The 25,998-nt window shown below is 34.5% G+C and overlaps 3 protein-coding genes across 3 annotated transcripts; 2 read left to right on the top strand and 1 right to left on the bottom strand.

Annotated features, from left to right (window-relative positions):
• Window positions 1-1,579: 1,579 nt before the first annotated feature.
• Window positions 1,580-11,314, bottom strand: LOC144837613 (protein FAM184A-like). Its single transcript, XM_078692805.1, has 14 exons — window positions 10,985-11,314; window positions 9,679-10,542; window positions 9,298-9,418; window positions 8,792-8,973; window positions 7,995-8,201; window positions 7,193-7,477; window positions 6,743-6,864; window positions 5,935-6,085; window positions 5,352-5,564; window positions 4,750-5,031; window positions 3,862-4,193; window positions 3,232-3,349; window positions 2,662-2,766; window positions 1,580-2,524 (listed from the first exon to the last, which is right to left on the bottom strand). Exons 1-14 carry the CDS (start codon window positions 11,129-11,131, stop codon window positions 2,324-2,326), a joined length of 3,330 nt encoding a protein of 1,109 aa, XP_078548931.1. The 5' UTR covers window positions 11,132-11,314; the 3' UTR covers window positions 1,580-2,323.
• Window positions 11,315-11,455: 141 nt separating this feature from the next.
• LOC144838012 (uncharacterized) lies at window positions 11,456-15,299 on the top strand. The gene is made up of 3 exons (XM_078693349.1): window positions 11,456-12,620; window positions 12,917-13,343; window positions 13,838-15,299. The coding sequence occupies exons 1-3, from the start codon at window positions 11,463-11,465 to the stop codon at window positions 14,170-14,172; spliced, it is 1,920 nt and encodes a 639-aa protein (XP_078549475.1). The 5' UTR covers window positions 11,456-11,462; the 3' UTR covers window positions 14,173-15,299.
• Window positions 15,300-19,691: 4,392 nt separating this feature from the next.
• Window positions 19,692-25,384, top strand: LOC144837614 (uncharacterized). The gene is made up of 8 exons (XM_078692806.1): window positions 19,692-19,817; window positions 20,246-20,355; window positions 20,815-21,373; window positions 22,836-22,930; window positions 23,321-23,606; window positions 23,894-24,027; window positions 24,569-24,674; window positions 24,949-25,384. Exons 2-8 carry the CDS (start codon window positions 20,248-20,250, stop codon window positions 25,140-25,142), a joined length of 1,482 nt encoding a protein of 493 aa, XP_078548932.1. The 5' UTR covers window positions 19,692-19,817; window positions 20,246-20,247; the 3' UTR covers window positions 25,143-25,384.
• Window positions 25,385-25,998: the final 614 nt, after the last annotated feature.

Here is a 25,998-nt window from a genome sequence, read left to right as displayed (position 1 = left end):
TGAGGGTTGTAAATGTCAGGCCTAAACAAGTGGACCTTTTTAAAATCAGAAGCAAAGTTACATGGCATTATTTTGCAATGAATAGACTGCCATAAAACCTCGAAAATAAGCCCATGTGCTCCTTCATTTTTAGTACCCTTGGGTGGGCTTCTTTTCCACATGGAGTTCTTTTCGAGATTACTTTTGCAAACTAAAAGAGGGGAGCTGATAGGTTCCCGGCTGGAAAATGTTTTTATTACATGTTTGAACAATCTTCTAATGTAAAAATTATCATCAACATTTTAACTTTTTTACTCCGCTATAGGGAACACAAAGGATATTATTCCTGAGGACGATCAAAGCATATTGATCGAAACGTCGAGAAACTCAACAGTTCTTTTCTGAACTAATATACGTGGTGTACCGCAAACTTTATATCAACAAAGGATTTTTTTTTCTTAAATTTATTAAAACTTAGTGAATTTTCTATATACCACACTGTGCTCCCCTGGCAAATTGGGTTCAATATTGAGCACAGTGTATTAACATACAAAATACATTACAATTCAGTGACTGGACAAGTTACCGTAGTACTATTTCTATTTCTGAAGTAAATAAAGGCATAAATGGCGCTCCGTAGGGAAGTAGAGAATGCTCCATCGTCAGAATGACGCTCTTATCCTTTCACATGTCATTCGAATCAGGATTTGATTTACAGTACCATATTTGTAAGGTCAATTCGCCTTACAAGTGTATGCAACGCAAAAAGCGCAACAAAACACTTTCATATATCTGTCCTGTTGTGTATGAACATAGCTTTTTTGTGTATTTATTTACATTTATAGTCAATTAATTAATAATAGCATATTTTTAATTCTTCTCAGTGTGAATGATTAAAAAATAAATAGGGTCATTTATTTTATTATTATTTTTTATTTCACGCATAACTAAATACAGTAGGAATACTTCCACACGTAAAGCTCGATCTACACTATCAAACTTTTTTGACAAAAAAAGTGTGATGCGCCCAAATATGGTAGTTATATGCTTAAATATGGTAGTGATATAACATCAGCATGTCCATATATGGGCACATAACATTTTTTTGTTACATAAAGTTTGATAGTGTAGTCATATTCGATTGAGAACTGTTGCGGTCTACATCATAAAGATTTGTTGTATTCAAATTGTAGATTGTAAAATGTTTGGGCTCAACAAACAATATTTCGAAGAGAAAACCCTAAACAATGCAAGCTTTTTCGTAGAGAACATCTCAATGGCCAAAATACATAATATATATAAATGTTGGATGGCAAACATAAAAAAGAACAGAACTTTTCACATGCGGACCTATACACATGCTTGCTCAAAAACGAACACAGTGATACGCGCAATGTCTAACGACGATTAGCATTTAAGAAATGTTGAATAAATTCTCAATGGAAAAAGTCTCAATTGACAAAAGTAGACTTTATAACAGGTATATGATTGTTAAAAACCTACTCTCCATTAGTTCTTTTGTTTGGAGGACCCTCAGCTGTGACTTATTTACTTTCTTATTTTATCTATAATTATAGAGATATTATAATGGGCTGTAAGATGTACTGTACACCTAAAACAAGGCAGTTTTAATCATATTTGCCTATAATAGACACTATACTATACAAATTCTTTGATAGAAATATTACATTTAAAATATTAAAACTGGACTTCAAAACAAACTAGACTTATTTTTTTTTACATTTCAAATAAAACATTTATCACTGGAAGAAGTTATGCATATTTACAGCACCATATATTACAGTGTGTTTAAAAACATCTATTATGTTATTTGTATGTATACAACATACAGTATACAGTATTTGACAACACTTGTAGTGGAGCTGTAGCTTGGTGGTTAACATGCTTGCCTTCCAATCTCAAGGTCCAGGGTTCAATCCTGAACCTAATTCTATGGTTGTAACTCTTTCAACTCCACTACTTAAAATGAGACTTGGTTGATAAGCACGGTAAATTATAAAATAGTTTATCCATCTTGTAATTGGCGAGTTACTCGCTGTTGGATGAGTATGAAATTAAAAAAATACAAAAACACATGTCATATTATATGTACATTTTAAATACAAAAATCTGGTATTAGGCACATGGTAATTTGTCTATGCTAAGTGAATAATAAATATCACAAACAACATACAAGGATAAGGGTACTATACGAACCACATCGAAAGCACCAAATGTTCTCTGTCCTATTTTCACATACACTGCATAAAATATTTTACAATTTATAGCTGTTTTATATGATTTACAAAATATACTTATTTACATTAATATTTAGACAGCTATATCAAATATTTAAAAATTTCTTTGATCTGCCAGGTGGGCGTGGCATCTGTAAAGGACGATTGGGGTTTAATTTTAGGTCATGCACTGGTGAATCGGGAAGCGGAACTAATCGCTGGTTGCTGTTTCCGTTGACACTGCTGGAACTGGACAAACTTTGAGAACTCGCAAATCTCTCTGGTTGAGCTTTGTCACCTTTCTTTTTCTGTAAGATGATTTTTAAAAACATTCATATTTTGTTTGTTCTTTTTCATTTGACACAAGAGTATAATAATGAGGGTTTATTGTCAACTGTATTTAAGAAGCTTTGCTAGTGTTATATATTCAGATATAATGACATACCTTTAACAATGGGTTCATTACACCAATATTTGGACTAGAGTTGAAAACTTTATTGAAATTTGTTTCACGATTTACCAATTCCATTTGGTAGTAGCGCTTTTCTTCCTATTAAAAAAAATTAAAATTAAATGATGAGTTGATTCTCTAAAATATCCACTGTTATGTTTATATTACTATAATCATTATAACATTTAAACACTGTGCTTCTTCGTCATCATTAAGTTCCTACAATCATCATTCTGATTATTTGGAACTAGTCAGTGTGGTGGCGGTCTCGTACAGCTGGTTTATTGCTTATATATAATCTTCACAAAAATGTTAGGATGGGAGTGTTTGTTTTGAGCCATGCAACTATCCCAATAACAACACAATAATGGATCCACAGTTTCCTAATCACTATCCCGGACGTTGAACGTCTTGCAACACAACGCACTTATCAAGACATCTCCGATCAGACCGATTATCGACCAGAGTGTGCATAGACTTATTTATTTTTCTTTTCGTATAATGTGTAAATAGTATACACACACAAAATAAAGAACTATTTGATGCAGGAGTAGCGTGCCATACCTCAAACTTCCTCATCAACTGGTCTTGTTCTGTCAACTTGTACTTCATTCTAAAGATTTCTTCCAAGTCTTCTGCTCGAGAATCTCTCTTCATATACTTCTCCTCTGCTTCCTCAAGCCTACACAATAACATAAGAATAACTGTCTCATATAGTGCCAAACAACAGCTAAAGCTCTGTCTACACTATCAAAACTAGTGACAAAAAAAGTGATGTGTCCAAATATGGTAGTGATATGCTTCAATATGGTAGTGATGTGACATCATTATGTCCATATATGGACATTTACATTTTTTTGTCACATAAAGTTTGATAGTGTAGACAGAGCTTCACACAAAAAAAGAACAATGAAATATTCTAAAAATAACCAAAAATGAATGAAGATGATAGGAAACATTTTCACTGCTCAGTTCTCCAACACAGTCATTAAAAATTCATTACAAGATGGTAAACTAACTGCTGGATGTGCCCAAATATGTCTGTGATATGCCTAAAAATGTTAGTGATATGCCTAAATATGGCAGTGATATGCCTAAATATGGTAGTGATATGACATCATCATGTCCATATATGGGCACATCACATTTTTTGATTGCAAATATGTGAATTTGTTATTGTAATATTATACTTACATAATTTGAAGGGCTGATATTTTATCCTTAAGAAGTTCTTGTGCCTGATTGAACTCGGCTAACATTCCTTGTTTTTCCCTTAAATAATCAGCTTCCACTTCATCCAACTGTTTCTGATGCGATTTTTGTAGTTTCTGCTCTTGCTTTCTAAGCTGACCATCAGCATTACTTTTGACCTTCAATATCTCTTGACCTTTGAAGTCCAGTGTTCTGGTCAGTTCATCGATGTTGTTCTTCAGTCCTCTCATCTCGCTGTGCATACTCTCAATGTGAGCTTGTCTGAATTGTATATCGTCCTGCATTTCATGTATACGTAACTTACTCTCTTTTTCCTGTAAAGAAAAAACTTGTACCTTAGAAAGAGATTTTTTTTCTAAATACTGTATATATGACTGAGTATAATTCAATGCTTAAATATAATTCCACACTCCCTAATTTATGCTAAATTTGGACAAAAAACTTTGGACTACAATCATGATTTTTTATTATTTATAAAAGACGAAATAAATGAAATGAATCCACCCTTTAGATTTGGTCAAATTATATAATACTTCGCATTGACAAAACTGTGTATACTTATACTCTGTAAATACCTGTGTACACTATATGTTTGATAAAAAAAGTATGAAGTGCCCAAATATGGCTAGTGATATGACACAATCGTGTTCATATATGGGCACATCACATTCTTTTGTCACATGAAGTTTGACAGTGTAGACAGAGCTTAAAGCTCAGTCTATACTATCAAACTTCTTTGACAAAAAAATGAGTTTTGCCCAAATATGGTATTGATATGACATCATCATGTCCATATATGGGCACATTACATAAAGTTTGATAGTGTAGACAGAGCTTTAAATATTCTTTAGATTAGTAAACAGTGCTTACATGCATTTGTTTAAGTTCTACAGCCCTCTCCAGTTCCATTCTAGCTGCCGATATCTGCATTCTATGTGCCTTAGTGATCTGATCTATCTCTGCCATATGTCGCTGTGACAACTCTATCTTGAGCTTCTCTGTCATCTGTTTATGATCGGTTTCTGCAGCGTCCAATGAGGCCCACTTCTCTTTCTCTGCTTCTGTCTTAGCTTCAAGCATTGCTGCCTTGCTGGCCTTTTCTTGAGCACTAAGCTTCTCAGATAAGCTGTTCTCCAATTCCGCTTCAATCGTCTAAAACAAAAGACAAATTACTGGTAAAATCATTCTACTGCAAGCCTTAATTGAGTGTAGAATAACATACAGTGCATTGAATTACACAGATAAATTATCAGTCTAAAATATCCAATGTATTGTTATTTTACTGTTTTATTAGCAAGTTTTAAAGAGCTTTTTTGCATGTTTTTAACCTTTTATTTTCTAAAAAACAGGACCATATGTAAAACAGGTGCCACATCTATACCTGATATGTTTTTATCCTGTACAAAACATGATTTAAATTTAAAGAAAATAAATGTATCATTTCGTGTATCAATTTAGCTAGGAAAACAAACCTTAATGCTTTTCAATTTATCATCTTCCAGTTTCTGTTTTTCTTCTTCTGCTACTTTCTTTAACTTCTCCATTTCTGCATCGTATTCTTTTTGTGACTTTTCAATTCTCGCCTCAAGTCTCTTCAACTCAACATCGGCTTTGCTTTGTAATTTATTCATCTCGTCCAAAGCCCATTCCGACTTCTTACTTAAATTATTTTTTAAAGATGAAATCTACAAAAAAAAAGAGGATAAATAAAGGTAATACATTTACCATAGCAAAGCCAACAATATTGGCAAGGGTCTTCTTGGATAAAGACTATAAACTGTAGGTCCAATGTACACAGTTATAACCCGTGTGCACTTAAAAGAACCCTGTTCATTATTCAAGACAAGTAGGGGGTTACCCTGGTGAACTGGTTCACAAAAAAGCCCCTGTATCAGAGAAATAAAAAAAGTATACCTCCTTTACTGTAGAGCTAATAAGAATAGAACAACGGGTATTTAAACTGTTCTAAAATTTAGTCAATTATTTTACAAATACAATAAAATGACAAAACTGTAGAATAAACAAAATCATTAAAAAAAATCATTTTGATCTTACTTGTTGTTGAAGGTCATGCACTTTTTGCTGCCATGTTTCTTTAAGCGTTTCTAATTCTTGACCTTTAATCAAGGTCATCTGATTGAGGGCAGCCTTCTTGTCTTCTTGGTGTTGCTCAATAAGTTCACTTTTCAATTTTTCACATTCACGCCTAAAATAAAAATTACATAAGTGAAATTTATATAAAATTAAGATTACTACATTTATATAGCGCCCATTTCTATTAAAAGCTCATATTCAGCGGCGCTTCAAATACGGTCATAAAACATGGTTAAAATAAAACGTCAATTTAGAGTGAGTGAGTGGCCGAGCGGTTAAGACAGTGGAACCGTAATCACGTAGCCATAACATCGGCATGGGTTCGAGGCTCACTCACTCCATGGTTCTGGTGGTAGAACGAGTCTTCTCGGATAAGGACTATAAACCGTAGGTCCAGTGTACACAACTTGCTCGTGTGCACTTTAAAGAACCTAGTACATCTTTCGAGACGAGTAGGGGGTTACCCCGGTGTATTAGTACATCACAGCCACTGATCACCAACTGGGCCCTCTGGGAGATCAGTCTTTGACTGAAGAGGTCACCCAGTATAAAGATAAAACAAACAAACAAAACAAAAATTAATGAAACAAACTAGTTGATATGCCGAAACATGGAAGTGATATGACATCATCGTGTCTATATGGACACATCACATTAAGTTTGATAATGTAGACAGAACTTTAGTTGATTATTGGCACCTAAAGCACACTCGAGAGTTTATCCAACTGCACTAACCACCAATATTGCTAGACAAAATATGTAAAATTACCTCAATGTATCGGTCCACTTTCCATCCAGATTTGCAGATAATGAATCCAACTGGTTCTTTAGGTCTTCTCTTGCCTTGGCTAAGTTTGTTTCATGAACTTTCTTAAGTCTATCAAGCTCAGTCTGGAAGATCAAAAAATACTACTAGATAATGTGTGTTTACACTAATAGCATAAAGATTATAAAAATGCTCTGATTCTGTTGCACCATTGAATGAAAATAGAAATAAGTAATAAATAATTGGAAGATGGCCTAATGAATTAGCAAGCAATTATTATCATTTTAGTGTAGTTTCTTTCTTAGTAGTCCTTTTTTAAAACTTATTTTTTTCGTTCTTTATTGTGTATTTTAGTAGAATTTAAGAGGGTACCTGAATATCAACTGGCACCCAGTGTGAAAAATAAATAAAAAAATTAAAATAATAAATAATAATAAGCCATAATGACTTTACTTGTAATTGTGTAGATTTGTTCTTGGCATTCTTAAGTTGACTTCTAGCAGCATCTAGCTCTGTCTTCAGCTTAATGTTATCCTTGCCAAGTGTCTCAATCTCTGACGTGGCTGAGCCTAGCCCTTGTTCACGGTTATCTACAATAGCTTGTAATCTTTCACATTCTTTCTCAGATGTTTGCAGCTTTGCTTCAAGAGACGTTTGAGTCTCGTTTAACTTGGTCTGTAAAGTTTCCATTTCTAGTTTTAGACGGGAAGATGTTTGTTCTAGTTTCTTCTCAAGATCCTATAAAAGAAGTGTATTTACTATTATTTTGAATTCCTTCAACATTTATTTAAAAACAGTTCTAGAAATAAAAGCAACATAAATTTACAATAACTTAAATGGTAACATTAAATAAGAACTGTTTCTGGGATCAGAAAAAGAAGTAAAAGAACTGTCTACACTATTAAATTGTATGTGACCGAAAAATGTGATGTGCCCATATATGGACATGATGATGTCATATCACTACCATATTTGGGCACATCACAATTTTTGTCAAACTAGTTTGATAGTGTAGACAGAGCGTTAGAAGTGTACTGTAAAGTATACTATATATAAAAAGTAAGTGGATCAAAATTAGCCCATAACAAAGTTATACTGGATGCAGATGAAGAACCAAAAATAGTGAACTGAAGACAACAAGGGTGCATTAAAAATTGTTCTTGATTTAAAGAAGATGAGTACCATCAGCAAGAGAGCTTTTGAAAGGAGCAGAAGTAGTAGTTTATAGTTTAACCAATATGAAGCCTGAACATACCTCTTTCAGCTCCTTTATTTCTTGTTCTGCATTCTTATCTCTCCTATCTGTTTCTTCTTTATGTTTTCTTTCAAGGTCTTCTATTAATTTTTCAAATTCTTCTTTGTTTTTCTTTAAACCGTCTATCTTACTTGTCTCAGCTGATGTCAATGCTTTCTCATAACGTTCTTTCATCGTTTGTTTCTCTACTGCCAATTCCTCAAGAGCCTAAGAAAAATTAAATCTATTGTTACTTCCGCTTTGATACTTGGTACTGATTATTGGATCTTGTTATTATAATATATTTCTAGATAAGAGCTTGTAATATACTATTTATGTGTACCAGGGAGTGTATGTAACTGAGCAGGTATCCAATGTTGTGTAATAAAAGGAGATTTCCCGAATGATCAAAATCAAAAACTAGCTAGGTCTACTAGCGTTCCTGCTCTAAAAAATTATCCATTCATAGAAGCACTGATAAAGAAAGTCTATCCGTGGTGACTAAGAGAGTGTGGTTCCGGGACATGACTATACTTCGGCTTTAGTTGATAGAAGACTGAAATGTTTTGTTAGAGATAGAGTATATATATTAGTGTAAATAGTTTGGTAAATAGTTGGATGTAATGATCTTGTACATAGATTAAGTACTAAAAAAAGACAAGTATTCAACAAATTCATAAAACTCTCTTTTCTTTTCAGCATTTATATCCTATCTTACCAAGGAAGACAATTTCCAAAAATATTCAATTTCTGACGAATAAAGAATCAAGACAAGAAAATAAACTGAATTGTTTTGCACACCATAAACTGCTACCTACTTTTTCAAGAGACTTAAGTTGGGCTGATTGCTGTTCAGATAAAGAGTGTTTAGTTGATTCCAAATTGTTCCTTTCTTTTTCCAGCCATGCTAACTTGTCATTTAACTTTCCTAACTGTGTCTTAAGATCCACAATCGTTTGTTCATTACTTAGTTGAGACGCTTCTAGTGACCCTATCAAACCTTTAAATAAAAAAAAGAAAGTTTAAATTTGTCATATTTATTTATATACAGAGCATCTCTTTCCCTCCCAATGTTAGAACTAGCATAATACATGAAACTAAAAAGGGCATATTTCCTATAGTATAGAACCCTTCTTTTGGGACATCCCTTTAGGGGACAGTACACTTTACTGTCAAACAAAGGGGAAGTATGTGGTACGGAAAAACCCATATTCAGGGACACTCCTATTAAGGGGCCACTTTGTGGGTCCCAAAGGTGTCCCCTTAATAATAGAGGTTCTACTGTAGTATTGACATTTCTATTAAATTTAAACTTTTCACTTACTTGATTTTTTGACCATATCAAGAGCTTGTAATTGGCATCGTTCTTTAGATGCTGCTAACTGTACTTCAATCTCTTTCAGTTTTATCACAGTGTTTTCAAGATCTTCTTTAGATTTCAACAACTGTAAACAAAGTTATAATTTAAATTGTTAATAATAATGTACAGTATCAATATTTATTTCCCTTTTTAGTTGTATAATCCCTATGGTACACTCTTCTGAATTGTAAATCACAAAAAAATCAACAAAATGACAATGAATCAATGAATGACAATACTTGGTGGTGTGAAGAGCCCTTTTCAGTAAATAGACTTATGATGAACAGAATAAAAAATTAACAATTAAAATCTGAATGAAATATAAATTATAGACCAGTTTCTAACCTGTTTATTTAAGTAATCTGAATCGCCAGTATTTTGCTTTAAGGCCTGCTCTGCATCTTGTAATTTTCCTTTATAATTGTTAAGATCATCTTCAACACACAAAAGTTGTGAATTCAAATCCTCAATCTTTAAATTTAAACTTCGCTCTTTGTCACCAAATTTTCGTTGTAAAAGTGTTTCATTTTCTTTCACTTGCCTAATTCTTTCCTTCTTTTCTTCTTCTCGTAACACTGCAATTTCTTTTTCGTGGAAAGTCTGCAATTTCCCAAGCTTCAACTCGTAATCTTCAGTCATTTGATTTTTTTCAGCTTTTAAACGTTCATATTCGGAATTTAAAGTTGCAATCTGTTTTGAGTAAAGTTCTTCTAATTTATTTTTTTCATCTATACTTCCAGATTTAGTTTGAAGTTGTACTTTTAATAACTCATCAATTTCTTTCGTATGTGCACGTCGTAGTTCTTCCAACGATGCTTCTTTATCTTTCTCAAATCTATCTTTCATAGATTCAAAAGATTTTAATTGCATTTCAAAGTCTTTCTTTACTTCAGAAACATTTTTTGAAAGACTTAATAGTTTGTGAGAATGTTCAGATTTTAATTTATTTTCACTTTCAACAGCTTCATGTTTGTATTTCGTAAACTGATCGAGGGCGCTTTTGCGTTGTCGTTCATGCTCTTGGATACACGCTTCTAGAGATTCTATACGCTTCCTCAGTTCTGTTTCACCACTAATTTTGCTTTTATATCCTGTAAGTTTGTTCTTTGTTTCTGAAATAATTTGTTGTAACTCATTTTCATGAGAAATTTTGAGTTGTTTAATGACTGCATCATGGTCATCGTTTTTTGTATTCAGTGCATAAATAACCTGGAAATTCAAAAGTTTTGTTTTTTATTTATTAACAATAACAATATTAAAAATTTTAATTATAATAATAATAAAACAAAGAACAATATTATTATTTAATAGTTAATACAATAATAATAAAATAAAATTAATAAAAAGTCTCATTTAAATACTTAGGGCCTAGGCCTGCCTAGGCCTAGCTAGATAAATGAACAATACGATACAAAAATCAAAATATTCAAATAAAAAAACTAGGCCTAGGCCTATACTAAATAGGCCTAGAGACCCTACTAGGCTTATCTTAGATAGGCCTAGTATCTAGTACTAGCTAGTAGGCTACAGTAGGCCTACTACTACTGTACAATAGCCTAGGCCTAGCCTAGTTAAGTTTAGCCACCACCAGCTGGCTGGGCTGTTCTTATTTCAATTCAATATATTTGCCAATAATTATGCTTATTCTCACCTTTGTAAGCTGAGCTATCTTCTTAGACATTTTAAGATGAAGATCAGGAGTAACATCCATCGTTGTTGAAAGAGTAGTAGCAGCACCAGATCCGTACTTCCCGGTGGAATAAAAGTTATTGTTGGAGGAAGACATTTTTGTGGCCATCTTGTTTTGGAAAAATCAAACAGAATTGAATAAAACTGCGTGGAGTCGTTTTCGTTGATCTTAGCTAGCCTAGGCCTATTAGATGTTTAAAATTTCAATGAAAATGCTGTCTTGACAGTGTGCCTAATGAACTGCATTATTTTATAATTTAATTCTGAATTTCAGGACAGCATAATATGCTAACTTAGCTAGCTAGGCCTAGGCCTCCTATGCCCAAAAAAGAGTCAGAGGTTGCCATGGGATCAGAGATACGACGGCGGCGAAAACAAAATTATGCTAGGTGGCAGCAGAGCAGACCTCCGCACGATTAGAAAAAAACTTTGTTTTGACAATGGCCGCCGACGATCATGATTTTCCAGGTCGATTTGCTCATATTACTGCTGCTGAATTGGATGATTTTGTGTGCGTACCTAACACAGAGCCTTTAGAGTATTCCACCTTTCAACAAAATTCAGTAATTATTCCTTCTGAAGATGTTAGGCCTTCCGTTAATTCTAGGCCTGTACAACAAGGACTCGGTGGTGCGTCATCTTCGTGTTACATCAGCGGAGCGAGCCCCTCAGCAAACTATGGGATGCGTAGGCCTAGCAGCGCTGCAGCCGTGGCCTTGCCAAACGAATCAAATGAGTTAGTCGAATCATCTGATTCATTTAATACAAGAAAGCAAATTAAATATGCTGTAGGTGTTCTGTCAAAATATGCACAATCTATTGGAAGCAGTTATTCAGATATTGAATCATTGTCGGCGACGGGAACCGATGCATTCCTTGCCAAATTTTATGCTTCAATACGAAGACACGACGGAAGTTTGTACACGCAGAAATCGATGCATGGAATAAAATTTGGTCTTCAGAGACATTATCAAGAAGTACACGGATGGGATATCATTCGAGATAAAGAGTTCAGAAAAAGTAAAAAGATGTTTAAAACAATTATAATGAAGCTAAGACAAGCAGGACTGGGTTTTGTGAAGCAACGTTCGTCACTTATTGAAGATACTGACCTTTTGAAAATCCTGAATTCCTTGAATGTAAATACACCACTCGGATTGCAAAATAAAGTTTATGTCGACATCTCGATGAACTTTTCTGTTCGTGGACGAACTAATTTCCGTAACATGAGAAAGGGAGATTACATCATGCTAATGACGAAAACGGGCCATCGTTATATTACGCATAAAACTGCTGCTCAAACCAATGACATTGATGAGGTCAAAGACAGAATGTATGAACAGCCAGGCTACGTACATTGTCCGCTACAAAGTTTTTTTAAATACACCTCCAAATTACATCCGAATTGTGACGCTTTTTGGCAAATGCCAAAGAAAGAACCGCATCCATATGAGCCGTGGTATTGCAGCATTCCTATCGGAGAAAATGCGATTTCTAGTAAAACCAGACATATATCAATTTCAGCTGGATGTTTACATGTGTTTACAAATGGCCGTTTGCGAGCAACAGGTATACAAAGGAAAATGTTGTTCCTGGAAGTAAGTCTAAATAGTCGCACACACCTTTTTATTATGCTTACTGTATATTATTAGTGTAAAATGAAAATAAGTAATATTATAGTTTTATAAAGTGATTATTTTAGTTTTAGATAAACATATCCAAAGGCAGTACAAGAATAGATGATAAGATCTCCATCATACACTGAATTTAATCCCTAGGTTTGAAGGCCTGTAGGTAACATAACAACATGATTATTTGATAATAATTTTGTTTATGGTGAAGGAAAAAGGTTAGGTTATTAAATATGGATTGTTAATTCTTGTATATTTTACAGCAAATGAAACAATCAACAAGTTCTGTAACAGACGGATCCAATGAAGTTCTAATAAAGGAAGAAAAGCCGGATTTTGTTGGATATCTTCAGCAACCGGTGTCCAGCATCAGTACAAAGCATGCTCCTGGTGGAGATATTGGACAAGCTGTCATTCTGGCAAACCAAGGAGCACCAGAAGAAGATGGATACTTAAGTAATTCAGACTCTGATATGTCAAGTGTTATCATTCTGGAAGATGATGAAGATGACAGTAATGATATTCAAGTTATAATTAAACAAGAAGAAGAGGGGTTAAGAGACACAGTGGCTGTACAGGAGAGGCTAACAGATAGAGGTCTAACAGGAGTAAAAAATAAGGTACATGAAAAGAGTACAGATGGGGCAATAATAGCATCTACAACCCCTCCCACTGCTGTTGTAAACAAAGGTAACTATATTATATTTGTTGACATAAAGTTTGCAGTACACCACGTATATTAGTTCTGAAAAGAACTGTTGAGTTTCTCAACGTTGCGAACAATTATTATGTTTGATCGTCTTCAGGAGTGAGAATGCAAAAAGTCTAGGAATAGAAGCTAAATAGGGTGGGACTGGTGTGAAATCTAAAAATAACTTGTACAAAATTTGTTTAGCCTTATCCTAATGTACTAATTGTTATCATACTTGACCGAGTCACTATATCGGTCCTTGGCCACAACATTTCTTTATAACCAGATGCATTCATAAATACTTGTTTTCGATGTCGTAATTGTTTTATGTTTCAAACATATATAAGTGGCGGTAATTTTCGTTGATGGTTTTGAATGAATAGAATAAAAAATTTGTTTAAATAGGAACTACAGTAGCAGAGAGTAACTACGGACTAGAATGACTGTAACTGTATAGTAATTTTAAAATAATGCAATTCTTGATCTCTTTCAGGAAAAGGTGCTGATAATGCACACTGTAGGCCACCACAAAATGAAACCTCAGACGACGAAGAAACTGCTGAAGAGAGAGAACAAAGAGGAATAAGGACGCCGTTCAATCGATTGACAGAACGACATTTCATAGCTGTGAACAAAGGTCGTACCCCGCTAGGTCAGCCTTGTAAACCTAGTTGTATCGTGTGTTCGAGCCCCGGAGTAAAGCGCCATCGCACAGAGTACATCTGTGAACAGTGCGTCTTGCCTATGTGTCCAACTCCTTGCTTCAAACGCTACCATACAATGGCTGAATATAAAATAACATGCTCTGATTCTTACCATAATAGCTAGTGAGGCTATAAATAATCATTTAACTCATTTTTAAAACATGTATATAAAACAGTATTGTACCTTATTGTTATGAATAATAGCTCATGTAATACTGAACATAAATTAAGCAAAATCATAATTAAATAACTACTGATTGATTTTCCGATAAAATTTAAAAATGTTAATGAATTATATATATCACTGCTATGATATGAATAATTATTTTTAAAACAATAGGATGGATGGCAGAATATAAAATATAAATAAATAAAAAATTCTGATTCTAAAGCTCTGCCTACACTATATCAAACTTTATGGGACAAAAAAAATGTGATGTGCCCATGATGATGTCATTTCACTACCATATTTGAGCACATTACACTTTTTTTTTGGCAAACTAGTTTGATAGTGTAGACGGAGCTTTACGATCTCTTTACAGCTAGTGATGGTATAAATACCTATGACCATAATTTTACTCATTTTTAAAACCTTTATTTAAATTAAAAACATTTTTGTATAAATTATGTATTGATAATAGCTCATTTACAGTAATACTGAACATTACATTGAGCAAAATCAATTTTAATTACAGAAACTAAGTTGAATAATTTTCTGATCAAATTTAACAATGTTATATTTTTCACTAGTGTCTACACTTATTTTGAAAATAATGTAATAGGATGATAATTGTCTAACTACTGTGAAGTATGAGGAAGCAATTTTCCCATGTTGGATACAGCATTTTTTTTATCGTACACAATGTAATCTATGTCGCACATGTTTACACTGGTCAAATAAGTGTGAAATTGCGTTTTTAAAAAAGAAATACTTATAACTTAGCAATGTAGTTAATAAGGCATTCTTTTAATTTTTATACAATCTTTGTTTTTTATAATATCGATCCAATATAATGGAAATTAAAATGCTCATATCTTGCCTTGCCTTAAATAAATATAAAGGAAAAAGAACTATCTTACAAATCTTTCTTCATAATTACGAGTACTTGTAACGGTCCATCTGCGTCTGCGCCTCCGTCTGTAAAGAATAATAAGTGCTGAGACAATAATCATTTGATCATTTGATTTGATTGTTGTCTCAGGTATAAATACAGTATTGGTGATGTTTTAAATAAACTTTTAGAAATCGGAGCTTTTCGTTTTTTTTATAATGCTTGCATAGTGCTTACATTAGGTATTTGTGCATTTGTATCTATATTTATGTGAAATGAAAGTAGCGCTGATTGCAATCTTATATTCATAACACAATCAGATAGTATAGCATTGATTAGTTAAATAAAGTTGAAATAAAATAGAGATGTAATAGATACTGTAAAACTCCTGTTAAAAACATAAAATAATTTTTAAAATCTCAATTTGGTTACAGGATCAATTTATGTTTGTCTATGTTCGTTTAAAAAACGTTGACCTATTTATAGATAAATTACATCATCAATTATTAACATCTATTTATAGCCTTCTAATATGGATTACGTCATATAAACGTATCTCAAACGTTTGGTTAATAAATAAATGATAGTAAATAAATATTACACAATGTATGAGTTTAAAACGTTCCGACAACGATGCTGGTACAAACTATAACAATTGGGTTCCCACTCTAGAACGCAACGCAATGAAGTAAGTAATTCTACCAATCACAAGCGATGGATTGAAATATATATTTATACCCAGTATAAATATATATTTCAATCAATCAATGGATTGTCAGAACTTAAACGCTTGTAATTGGTCAATTCACTTGCGTTTGTGTTCCTACGTCATATTGCGTTGCGTTCAAGTGGGAACCAAGCTTTAACGCACTAAACTGAATGCAATTTGTTTAAATAGCAAATTGTTTAAAATCAGCTTTCTTAAATTATACTTATTACAGAGATAACATTAGGTCTATATAAATTTGGGAAAATCATTTTTGTATTGATAATTATATGTGATGATCCAGCGATAAGAGTACAGTATAATCAACTTTGTAGAAACTTGTTTGCGACTTATTGTTTTAGTTTTCGTTATACAATTTTAATAATTACAAAGTTATATTTTAGATGAAGACACACGCGACGTTTGAGTGACTTCAAAGCTCGGTCTACACTATCAAACTTTATGTGACAAAAAATGAAATGTGCATCACACTTTTTTTGTCAAACTAATTTGATAGTGTATACAGTTTAAGTTGGTGATCTAGATGTATTGTCGCCATTTGGTGTCGCATGGAGATTGTAGGGGGAGGGGGACGGGTTGATTCATTGAAAGTCAGCAGATAACTTGAGATTAAAATTAATATAGATAAGTTTATAATAATATTTATTGCTTTCCAAGAACAGTAATTTATAAAACAGCATAATATTTGAATGATACTAGTTAAGAAATTAAATATGGAAAGCAGGGGATCCCATTAAGCCCAAATGCTTTTTTTAAAAGGGATCCCCAATACAGTACCATCATTAAAATGATTTTATTACAGGATAATTTTTTCAATGATTAAATCGAATATACTACGTTGGGCAAGCGATGCGACCTTTACACTATACTTCCAATGAACAGATTGCGAAACTAATCTATTTAAACAATGCAACAACGTATTGAAAACGTTCAGCTGTAACAAGATATAAAAGGGATTGAATTCATCACGGTGGCATTAGTTCATTCAGGTTGGTCGTGAAGTTTGTATCGCCTTACAACATACAGATTCTCTGCTTGCGTTAAAATGGCCCAATTGCCAACAGAACAAGTATCAGACAGCTTTGAAGTAGAAATTGACAGTGACACTACTGGAAGAAATGCTGGCAATGCAGACAACGTTGATGTAAACAATGTTGAGGAGGAGGAGCTAGGTGAAGGAGAGACTACCGAGGAAGGATCCAGCAACCAACAAGATCGTAGAGAACATTACAGAGAAGCAATGTTTGGTGATGGAAGAGGTAGAGGTGCTGGACGTGGTGGTAGATACGGTTTCTTTGATAGAGGCGGCTTGGGATCGTTTGGTGGACGAGGAGGTGGTCTGGGATCGTTTGGTGGTAGACGAGGTGGTGGCTGTGGAGGATTCGTTGGAGAATTTTCAGAGGTACAAGCTGATGAATTTGAAGATCCGCGAATGGAATTTGATGGAGTAAGATGCCGTGGAGGAGGAAGCGGACCATTTGGTAGTCAAGGATTTGATGACGATTTTTATGCAGACCCACGAATTGGTTTCGGAGGATTTCGGGGTGGTGGTGGTCATGGAGGTGAAAGGGGAGGTGTGTTTCATGGATTTAATCGCCAATTTGATTATTTTGCCCGTCCTTGTATGGCACATACCCCCACTGAAGCAGGAGTAAATGAAAACGCTTCCAAAAATAAAGACGACAAGGAAGAAGAGAAGACGCAAAAGCCAGCAGAAGATGATGCGCCACCATGCACATGTGACGTCAGCGGATCCAACATGTATACTGGTCCAAGACGAGGTCGGAGTGGGTTCATGCGTGGGAGAGGAGGTTTCGGAAATCCGAGAATGCAATTCGTATTCCGAGGTGGCTGGCGGGGTGCCGGTATGCCATACGCGCGCCCGCATCGTTTCCCGGGCCACCATAATGACTTGCCATCTATGACTATTGGTATTTCTATACCACTTACACGACCTCCTTTCCAGTCGCACTCATTTGGTGGGTGCTGTGGACCTAGACCACCCTTCCGACCAGAACATGGCCTCGTATGGTAAAACCCCAGACACAGAATGACTATTATGATTAATAAATTGAACACAATCCGACACAATCCGAGTGACAAAGTCCACGAACATAGCCTATGTAAATAGGCGCGCCTAGATAATTACACGCATCGTGCTGCGAGAAGGAACTGTCTCGGAAATAATAAACTGTAATAGGCCTAATTGTCAATTTGATAATACAAAAAAAAAACCAATATTTAAAAATCTGTATCGATGTTGCTTATTAATATTAATTTGTTAATTCAATTTGGTTGTTGAATAATCAGAAATTAGCTATTGTTTACAATATAATTAATATTAAATAAGCCTAATAGATATAACAGCAATGTGGTTCAAAATTTGTTATAAGATAATATTATTATTAGATTATAATATTATGTATCTATTTATGCCCTTTTAAAAATTAGAAATATCTTAAATATGGATTTTGTTTATTAAGTTTATGCTAGATTATTGTGACCATACCATTACATTGCCTTATTCAGAACAATATAAACCAAATTGTTCTACACCTTTAAATGCATTGTAGCTTTAAAACAAGTACCAGATATCTTGTCTGTAGATAGCAAATAAATATTATCGTGGAAATGTATACTCATTTTGACTTCAAAACCAAATTCCGATTATAAAGTATTTACAAAAACCACACTTGTAGGTTATATATTATTTATGTTTGTATTTTTTCCTTCGGTTATTTAACCAAAAACATACATATACTACTACTAGCAACCAAAGCTTGGTTCCCACTAGGACGCAACGCAAGGACTTTTAACACAACACGAGCGAGTTGACCAATCACACGCTACTGTTCGAATAATCCACCGCTTGTGATTGGTCAAACCCCTTACGTTGCGTTTCGTCGTTGTGTTGCGCGTCCTAGTGGGAACCAAGCTTAACAAACATAAATCATTTGAAAACAGATAAATTTCTTATTAATAATTTATAAAAGTTCCATGGGTACGTATTTATTTTCGTAGCAATGTTCGACATTGTATTGGTTGTTCTATTTAAGTTTAAGAGACGGTGATATTATTTGGTGAGGAGAATGAAATAGTGATAGGCCTACTTGCGAGGAGAATGAGGGTGACCAGAGCCATACTCTGCAAAGGAATACATGTAGCACAAAGATGTCCGTTAATGTATCACGTGACTCTCTCAAATCGGTGAACGCAATGTCGTAATTTTTTCAATATATGGCTCTGATGGTGACTATTGTTATATCGGGTGATCCGGTCGGTGGTCGTGGGTCCGAGGTTTAGCGAGCTATTACCGGTAGTTAGTATCTCAATGTAAATGCGCAGAATCCAGTAAAATACAAAAAGAAGGATAATCAGGCTTGTGAATATATTGATTAGTAATCAGTGCCATCCACTCGTATACATTGAACATATTTGAACCTATTTATGATGGTAGGCCTATACTGTAAATGGTAAATGTCAGACAAGATGAGGTATAGCCGATGAAATTAATAATAAAACGGAGGATGGCAATGACAATGGTATTAGGTAGATATGATAGAATGATGACGATGACGATTTATGATAAACATGACGATGATGACGTGGTGATGACGATGATGATGGCCTAAATGACGAATCTCAATCATGTAGGTACGTTTTTAACGTCATGGTTCTAATACCCTATAAATCATGCTAATACTGATAGACTATTTTACAATGACTGGTTAATCACCCCTCTCTTACTAATGGAATAGTCTAAACTAATAGGTCAAACCATGTTCAAACACAAATGCATCCAACCGTAGCGATAAGCGACAACAGATTGATCACGTTTTATTAGGGGCTTTCCCATTTAGCCTTGTTACAGTATAGTTTAGACGTATGAGATGATCCAGGGCTTATTACTGTATCTCCAATTGTCATATTCCTATACCAAGTTTGTAATGAAGAAATGTTTGCATCAGTCTATGTAAATCATACAAAGAGGTAGGTAGTTTAAAGTCCAGGAAATCTGAACGTTTGGTTGTTCCTTCGTCTCTCTGGTTAAATATTAGATTAGATCATTCATGGAGGTATAGAATAAATCATGTTATACCTCTCTAGTCTCTATATGATTAAACCATAGCTAGAGTTTTGAGTTGAGAATGTTCAAGGAGTCTCGACGTTTAGTTGTTCAACGTTAAATATTAGATTCCTGTCTATGATTAATCCGACCTGAGTTTTAGCAATGCCATTGTGTTCACTACGGAACAATAGAATAGAATATATTTCATATTATAGGAATTATAATAAAACACTCCTACTAAGTCCCTGGATAAACTATGACACACATTCTTAAGTAAGCTTGACTAACAATGATAGGTATTTTACCATTTTGCTGACTGACTGTTCACACGACATTTTTGTATTTACAGTCATGGTTTCCTGTGGACGCAATCTTATCGATTTTGCAAATGTCTTAAAAGCATTCATTGGCAGTTTTTACCTTAGTATTGCTTATTGGTTCAGCCAATGTGGATTAGCTGTGAGTATACTGTTTGGTTAACTTACACTGATATAAAATACCTCAATAGAAGAGAGTAGTAAGACACTGTGATTAATAATTATAATGATGATAAATGTGGCGCATAATGCAAAAAGCGTCTATGCGCTTCACATAAAAATAAAGTAATCCATGAAATAATAAAATAAAACGTCATAATAAATAATAACACAAAGTAAACAAATGAAACACAGAACAAAACAAATAAATGTAAAAAAAAAAGAATTGAATGAATTTATTGCTGAGTCTATTCGTGCCTAGCTTACATAGATAAACCGACAATAACCCTTTCTCTTCGAAGAGCGAGATATAACTCGAAAAGTATACATTTTAATTGAACACCACACTCCAAAAATGGTGTAGTCCATGAACTATGATCTCAGGTAGGAAACTTTTGAAGATTTAAACTATATTCATTATTTGTTATGGTTTTTTTTACAGTTGAGTGTAATATGTATCGTAATAATAGCACTAGCAACAGACTACTGCACTAATTTAATGATAGTATGCAAGTACGAGATTATTGATAGACTGACAAGAATTGATAAAGATGAACAAGATATATCGGCCGAAGAAAAGGAACACCAGACCAAGGAACGTGAAAGAATTGGCCGAAATCTTACTTATGCAGAAATTGCAAATTTTAGTTTAGGAAAGAAAGCCTTGTACGTTGTCAACGCTGCACTTTTCATAACCCAATTTGGATACACAGTTCAATATATGATATTTCTTGGAAACACTGTTCAATCTCTATTTCCATTTGGTGATAAATCATATACAAATACTAGCAATGTTACAGATGATGGAGGTCTGTATCCGGTGGTGGACAATGCCAGAGTAACTACTTCACCAACATATAACCTAGTCGTTCTTATACCAATTCCTTTTTTTATGGCGTGTTCGTTGTTACGGGATGTCCGCAATTTGGCACCAATAAGTTTGGCTGGAAATGCTGCAGTAATTTGTGGATTTTTTGCAACTCTTGGGATTATTTATAATGGTAAAGTATTGTTTTTTATAGGGACCATGTCAAAAATACTTCAGTTACTGCAGTAACTATAGTTTGATTACTCTTTAGACCGCTTATTGCCTCATAAACTACTAGATTCAATCTAAACAAACATTAAAGCATACATTATTGCAGTAATCAAAATGTAGTTATGATTTTTACATGGTCCCTTGAATAGGCCTACACCTCCATTGTTTTTTCTCTATTGTTCCGCAGTTTCTTTTCAATCAAACAAGTCTAACAATGTCAATCAGGAAGGAACTGCTATTACCAAATAAACCAACAATTTTATTAGTTCAAGAAACTTTCATTTTTACATAACTTTCACAAATTAGACAATGAGTTCATAAAGTCGTTTTACCCCACATTTTAGTCGGATGATATCCTCTCTAATTACGTATCCCTCGAGAAGGATTTTGTGTTATATTGGCCCTGTTCATTTCACAGGAAAGTTTCCACTTATGCTTGGTTCCCAATAAGAGACGCATCAAAAGACGTAATGCAACGTAAGTGAGTTGATCAATAAAGCGTGGTTACCACTAGCGACGCAGCGCAAGGACGTACGCGCAACGTAAGTGAGTTGATCAATGAAGCGTGGTTCTCACTAGAGACGAAACACAGGAACGTACGTGCAACGCAAGCGAGTTGACCAATGACAAGCCACTGTTCCAATAATCAAACGCTTGTTATTGGTCAAATCACTTACGTCGCGTTACGTCCTTGCGCTGCGTCGCTAGTGGAAACCAAGCTTCACAAGCGATGGATTATTCGCACTGCTGCTTGTCATTGGTCAAAACGCCTTCGTTGCATCCTCCAATGGGAATCAAGCTTTAATAGAGGTGTATCGTTAACATATTAACATGTGCTTTTACAGAAACTACCCTATCTTTTGTAATTGTCGCAAGTATTCTCAATATACTTAGTATAAAGTAGCCTACAAATTACGTCAGAGTAGGGCAAAACATCTAATTACTCTATCTTTGTTGAACGAAACATTGAAGATGGACGATTTGTAGGCCCATATAAAATCAGTAGGTTTTATAGGTGGATGGTTAACTGTGTTTGTATGAAACGGCATTGACCGTTCACACCGAACAGGACGAAAGAATGCTAAAGCACGTCGACCTAGGCCAATTATTGTAAAGTTTACCTCATATAAAAGTCGAAGAAACGTTATAACAGTGAGAAGGAAATTAAAAGGCTCTGGAATATCTATCCAAGAGGATCTTACCCTAAAAAGACGCAATCTTCTGGCTCAATTGAAGCAACATCAGAGTACAAACAGTGTTTGGTCGATTGATAGACGTAGGCAGTTCCTGTGTTGTTGCTGACTTCGTCTGACCACACCCACTTCGTCTGACCACACCTACTTCGTCTGACCATACCCACTTCGTCTTGTCTTCATTTATTGTTTCATTGATTTACGATTTTCAAATTATTTTTTTAAAACTAGATTTTCATGTTGCTGATGAAATAGAATACTTTAAATGGGCAGCTTTACCTATGTTATTTGGAGCAGTATCCGGGGCATTTGAAGGCATTGGCACGGTAAGTACAGCAAGCTAGGGGTCAGCACTGTATATATAGCAAGCAGGCAATACTCTTCTTAATAATGGTGCCCTAAATACAGTAATTTGCAAAAATAAATTGACTCAGTCATAAAATGAGAACTTATTATTATTTAACAAAACATTATCGGTACACTGTATTTATATCATAGGCATATTCTGTAATACAGTGTCACATAGGTTTTACATGTATCTAGGCCACACGCCTAATACAAGCGCTAGATTTGTTATACAGAATTGCCTATGATACTGGGTATACAATGCCATGCAGATACAGTGTAGATAATCGGATGTATTTTATGACTTGAGAGTCAAAAGTGCTAGTGTATCGTTTATTATAATAAATTTCAAAAACGTCATTGCATTGCAGGTGATTCCGGTTGAGGCTAGCATGGTAGGAAATCGACACATGTACCCATACTTCTTACACTTGACAATATGCATTCTAGCCCTTATCCTATCGTCTTTAGGAATCTCTGGCTACCTAAGGTATGGACATGCAACACAGCAGATTATTATTGCAAACCTTATTGAAGAGAACGATTCCATCTTTCTTACTATTATCTACACTTTAATATGCATAAGTGTGATGCTTACATACCCATTACAGCTGTTCCCTGTCATTGAGGTTATAGAGAATGCACTCTTTTTACCAGGTACGTATGATACATTAAATTCTTTCATATGGCTGCAGTAGCGTGCTTAAGTTAGTGTTTACCGACCGACGACCAACCGACCGACATAGTAAGCTGTAGAGTCGCAAGCGACAACAAATTATAAGAAGGTTGAATAATAATTTTAAAAAAAAATTGACTATCAATTTATCCTGGAAATCACATAAGGTTTATCGCAAGTAGCGTTCGCGACGCATGATGGGAAGGGTTTGTGAAAAAACGTCACACAACGCGTACGTTACGAATCAATTCCTTGTTTGTCTTTACAGGAAAGATTTTTGGTCCAAAAACGTTAGTGGTAGAATCTGTGAATGGAGAGGATGGTATACAAGAAGCTTCCGAGACAGACGCTTTAATTAAAGACAAATCAAAAGTAGGATTAGCAGTTGCTGTGCCAAAATCGGTATGTAAACATTCTGTCATGTGATTTAGAATGTTGTGATATGCTTTAATGCGACTAATGTCATTTTTCAAGTATACAAATTCATACACGTATCTTAAGTTGAATGTTCTGTTTTTTTTCCATGTCATAGGCATACTCAGCACAATATTAAATCTTTTATGATTATGGTTTCGTCCATAAATGTATTTTTTCTTCGACTCACTATCAATAATTTACATAAACCCCATCCTAAAACATGGTTTCCACTAGAGAGGCAATGCAAGGACGTACGCGCAACGCAAGCGAGTTGACCAATGACAAGCCACTTTTCGAATAATCCATCGCTTGTGATTGGTCAAATCACTTACGTTGCGTTACGTCCTTGCTTTGCGTCGCTAGTGGGAACCAAGCTTTAAGCTGCACATGTTTCAGTAAACATGTATGTATAAATACAGAATACAGAATGTTATTGGTCCAAAAAAAGGAAATTCGTTTCGTTGACAAGATCAAACAATTAGGAACCAAGCTTAAGTGTAATTTCATTAAAATACTCATGTTTCAGGTGTCGGCATGGAAACGTAATTTAATTCGCCTTTTACTTATTTGCGCTGAAGTTGGAATCGCCATTTTGTTTAAGGATCAGTATGCATATTTTGGCAGTATATTTGGTATGAATTAATTTTTATTGTTACAAAGCAAAACGAACAATTGAAACACAAACGTCTTGTAAACAATATGTTTTATGATTTTTACTAAAGCTCTGTCTGCACTATCAAAATAGTTTGACAAAAAGAGTGTGATGTGCCCAAATATGGTAGTGATATGCCCAAATATGGTAGTGATATGACATCATCATGTCTATATATGGACACATCACATAAAGTTTGATAGCGTAGACAGAGCTTAAATAATATTTCAGTAATTTATATGTTTGTTTTGCAGGAACAATTGGAGCGTCTGTTCTAGGCTACTTCTTACCCCCACTCATTCACATCAAGTTAAAACGTCATCAGGTTTGGTGGGGGATTACAGCGTTAAACGTATTCTTACTGACTGTCTTTGGGGTTATAGGAGGATCTACAAGTCTAGGTCTTGGTATCAAAACTATTGTTGACAGAATGATCAACAACAAATGAAAATAACTAAATCATGGTGATATTTGTCCATTATAAGCTTGAATGTAATTTGTATGTTATAGGTCTTAATACAAAAATATTATTTTATAGTTTTAAAATTATGAATATTTATTATTAGTCAAGCTTTAAAAAGCTATTTAAACATTTTAATTGGTGCAATTAATTGTAACATATTATACAGTCTACAGTTACAAAAAGAGGTCAAATTAGTATATGAAAAGACGCTTATTATTAACAAAATTTATGAGGTTATAAAAATGATATCTAAAACTATTTTACATAATATCAGGAATGTATATAATAAATAAATAAATATTTTATATTATATATCAACTGGAAAAGTGGTTACTCTGTTTTATTAACTAACTGTACAGACGCAACGCAAACACGTAGACGCAACAAGTAAGATGACCAATGACAAGCGACAGTTCGACGCAACGCAAACACGTAGACGCAACAAGTAAGATGACCAATGACAAGCGACAGTTCGAATAATCATTTCTTTTTGGTCAAATTACAATGTATGCACTACAAAAGTTAGAGCAAGTGGAGCAATAACGTTTGCTCCTAAATGGAAGAAGAACCAATCTTGAGCAGGTAAGTCGAAACAAGGCAATCTAACAACAGGATGAGCTCCGGAGATCAAAGGGTATATCTGTGGCTGTGACACGATATGTTTCATGCCCCTTAAAGCTTGGTTCCCACTAGCGACGCAACGTAACGCAACCTATACGCAACGTAGGAAAATGCCCTTCCACTCATTGTGCTTACCTCCGCCTGCGTGAAATCAAACCTGCGATGTTTGCAGCACTGTTGCATCGTCGGTTCCCACTTGTGATTACGCAATACAGCATTT

Source organism: Antedon bifida, chromosome 3, assembly GCF_963402885.1.
Source record: "Antedon bifida chromosome 3, ecAntBifi1.1, whole genome shotgun sequence".
Taxonomy (NCBI): domain Eukaryota; kingdom Metazoa; phylum Echinodermata; class Crinoidea; order Comatulida; family Antedonidae; genus Antedon; species Antedon bifida.
Note: the sequence above shows the minus strand (reverse complement) of the source record. Positions and strands in the feature narration are given on the sequence as shown.

Coding starts and splice junctions, on each gene's coding strand:
- LOC144838012 (XM_078693349.1), top strand. CDS start 11,463: ATGGCCGCCGACGATCATGATTTTCCAGGTCGATTTGCTCATATTACT. Junction 12,621..12,916: donor GGAAAATGTTGTTCCTGGAA/GTAAGTCTAAAT, acceptor TATATTTTACAG/CAAATGAAACAATCAACAAG. Junction 13,344..13,837: donor CACTGCTGTTGTAAACAAAG/GTAACTATATTA, acceptor GATCTCTTTCAG/GAAAAGGTGCTGATAATGCA.
- LOC144837613 (XM_078692805.1), bottom strand. CDS start 11,131: ATGGCCACAAAAATGTCTTCCTCCAACAATAACTTTTATTCCACCGGG. Junction 10,543..10,984: donor AGATAGCTCAGCTTACAAAG/GTGAGAATAAGC, acceptor TTGAATTTCCAG/GTTATTTATGCACTGAATAC. Junction 2,767..3,231: donor AGTTGATGAGGAAGTTTGAG/GTATGGCACGCT, acceptor TTTTTTTAATAG/GAAGAAAAGCGCTACTACCA.
- LOC144837614 (XM_078692806.1), top strand. CDS start 20,248: ATGGTTTCCTGTGGACGCAATCTTATCGATTTTGCAAATGTCTTAAAA. Junction 20,356..20,814: donor TCAGCCAATGTGGATTAGCT/GTGAGTATACTG, acceptor TTTTTTTTACAG/TTGAGTGTAATATGTATCGT. Junction 24,028..24,568: donor CAGTTGCTGTGCCAAAATCG/GTATGTAAACAT, acceptor CTCATGTTTCAG/GTGTCGGCATGGAAACGTAA.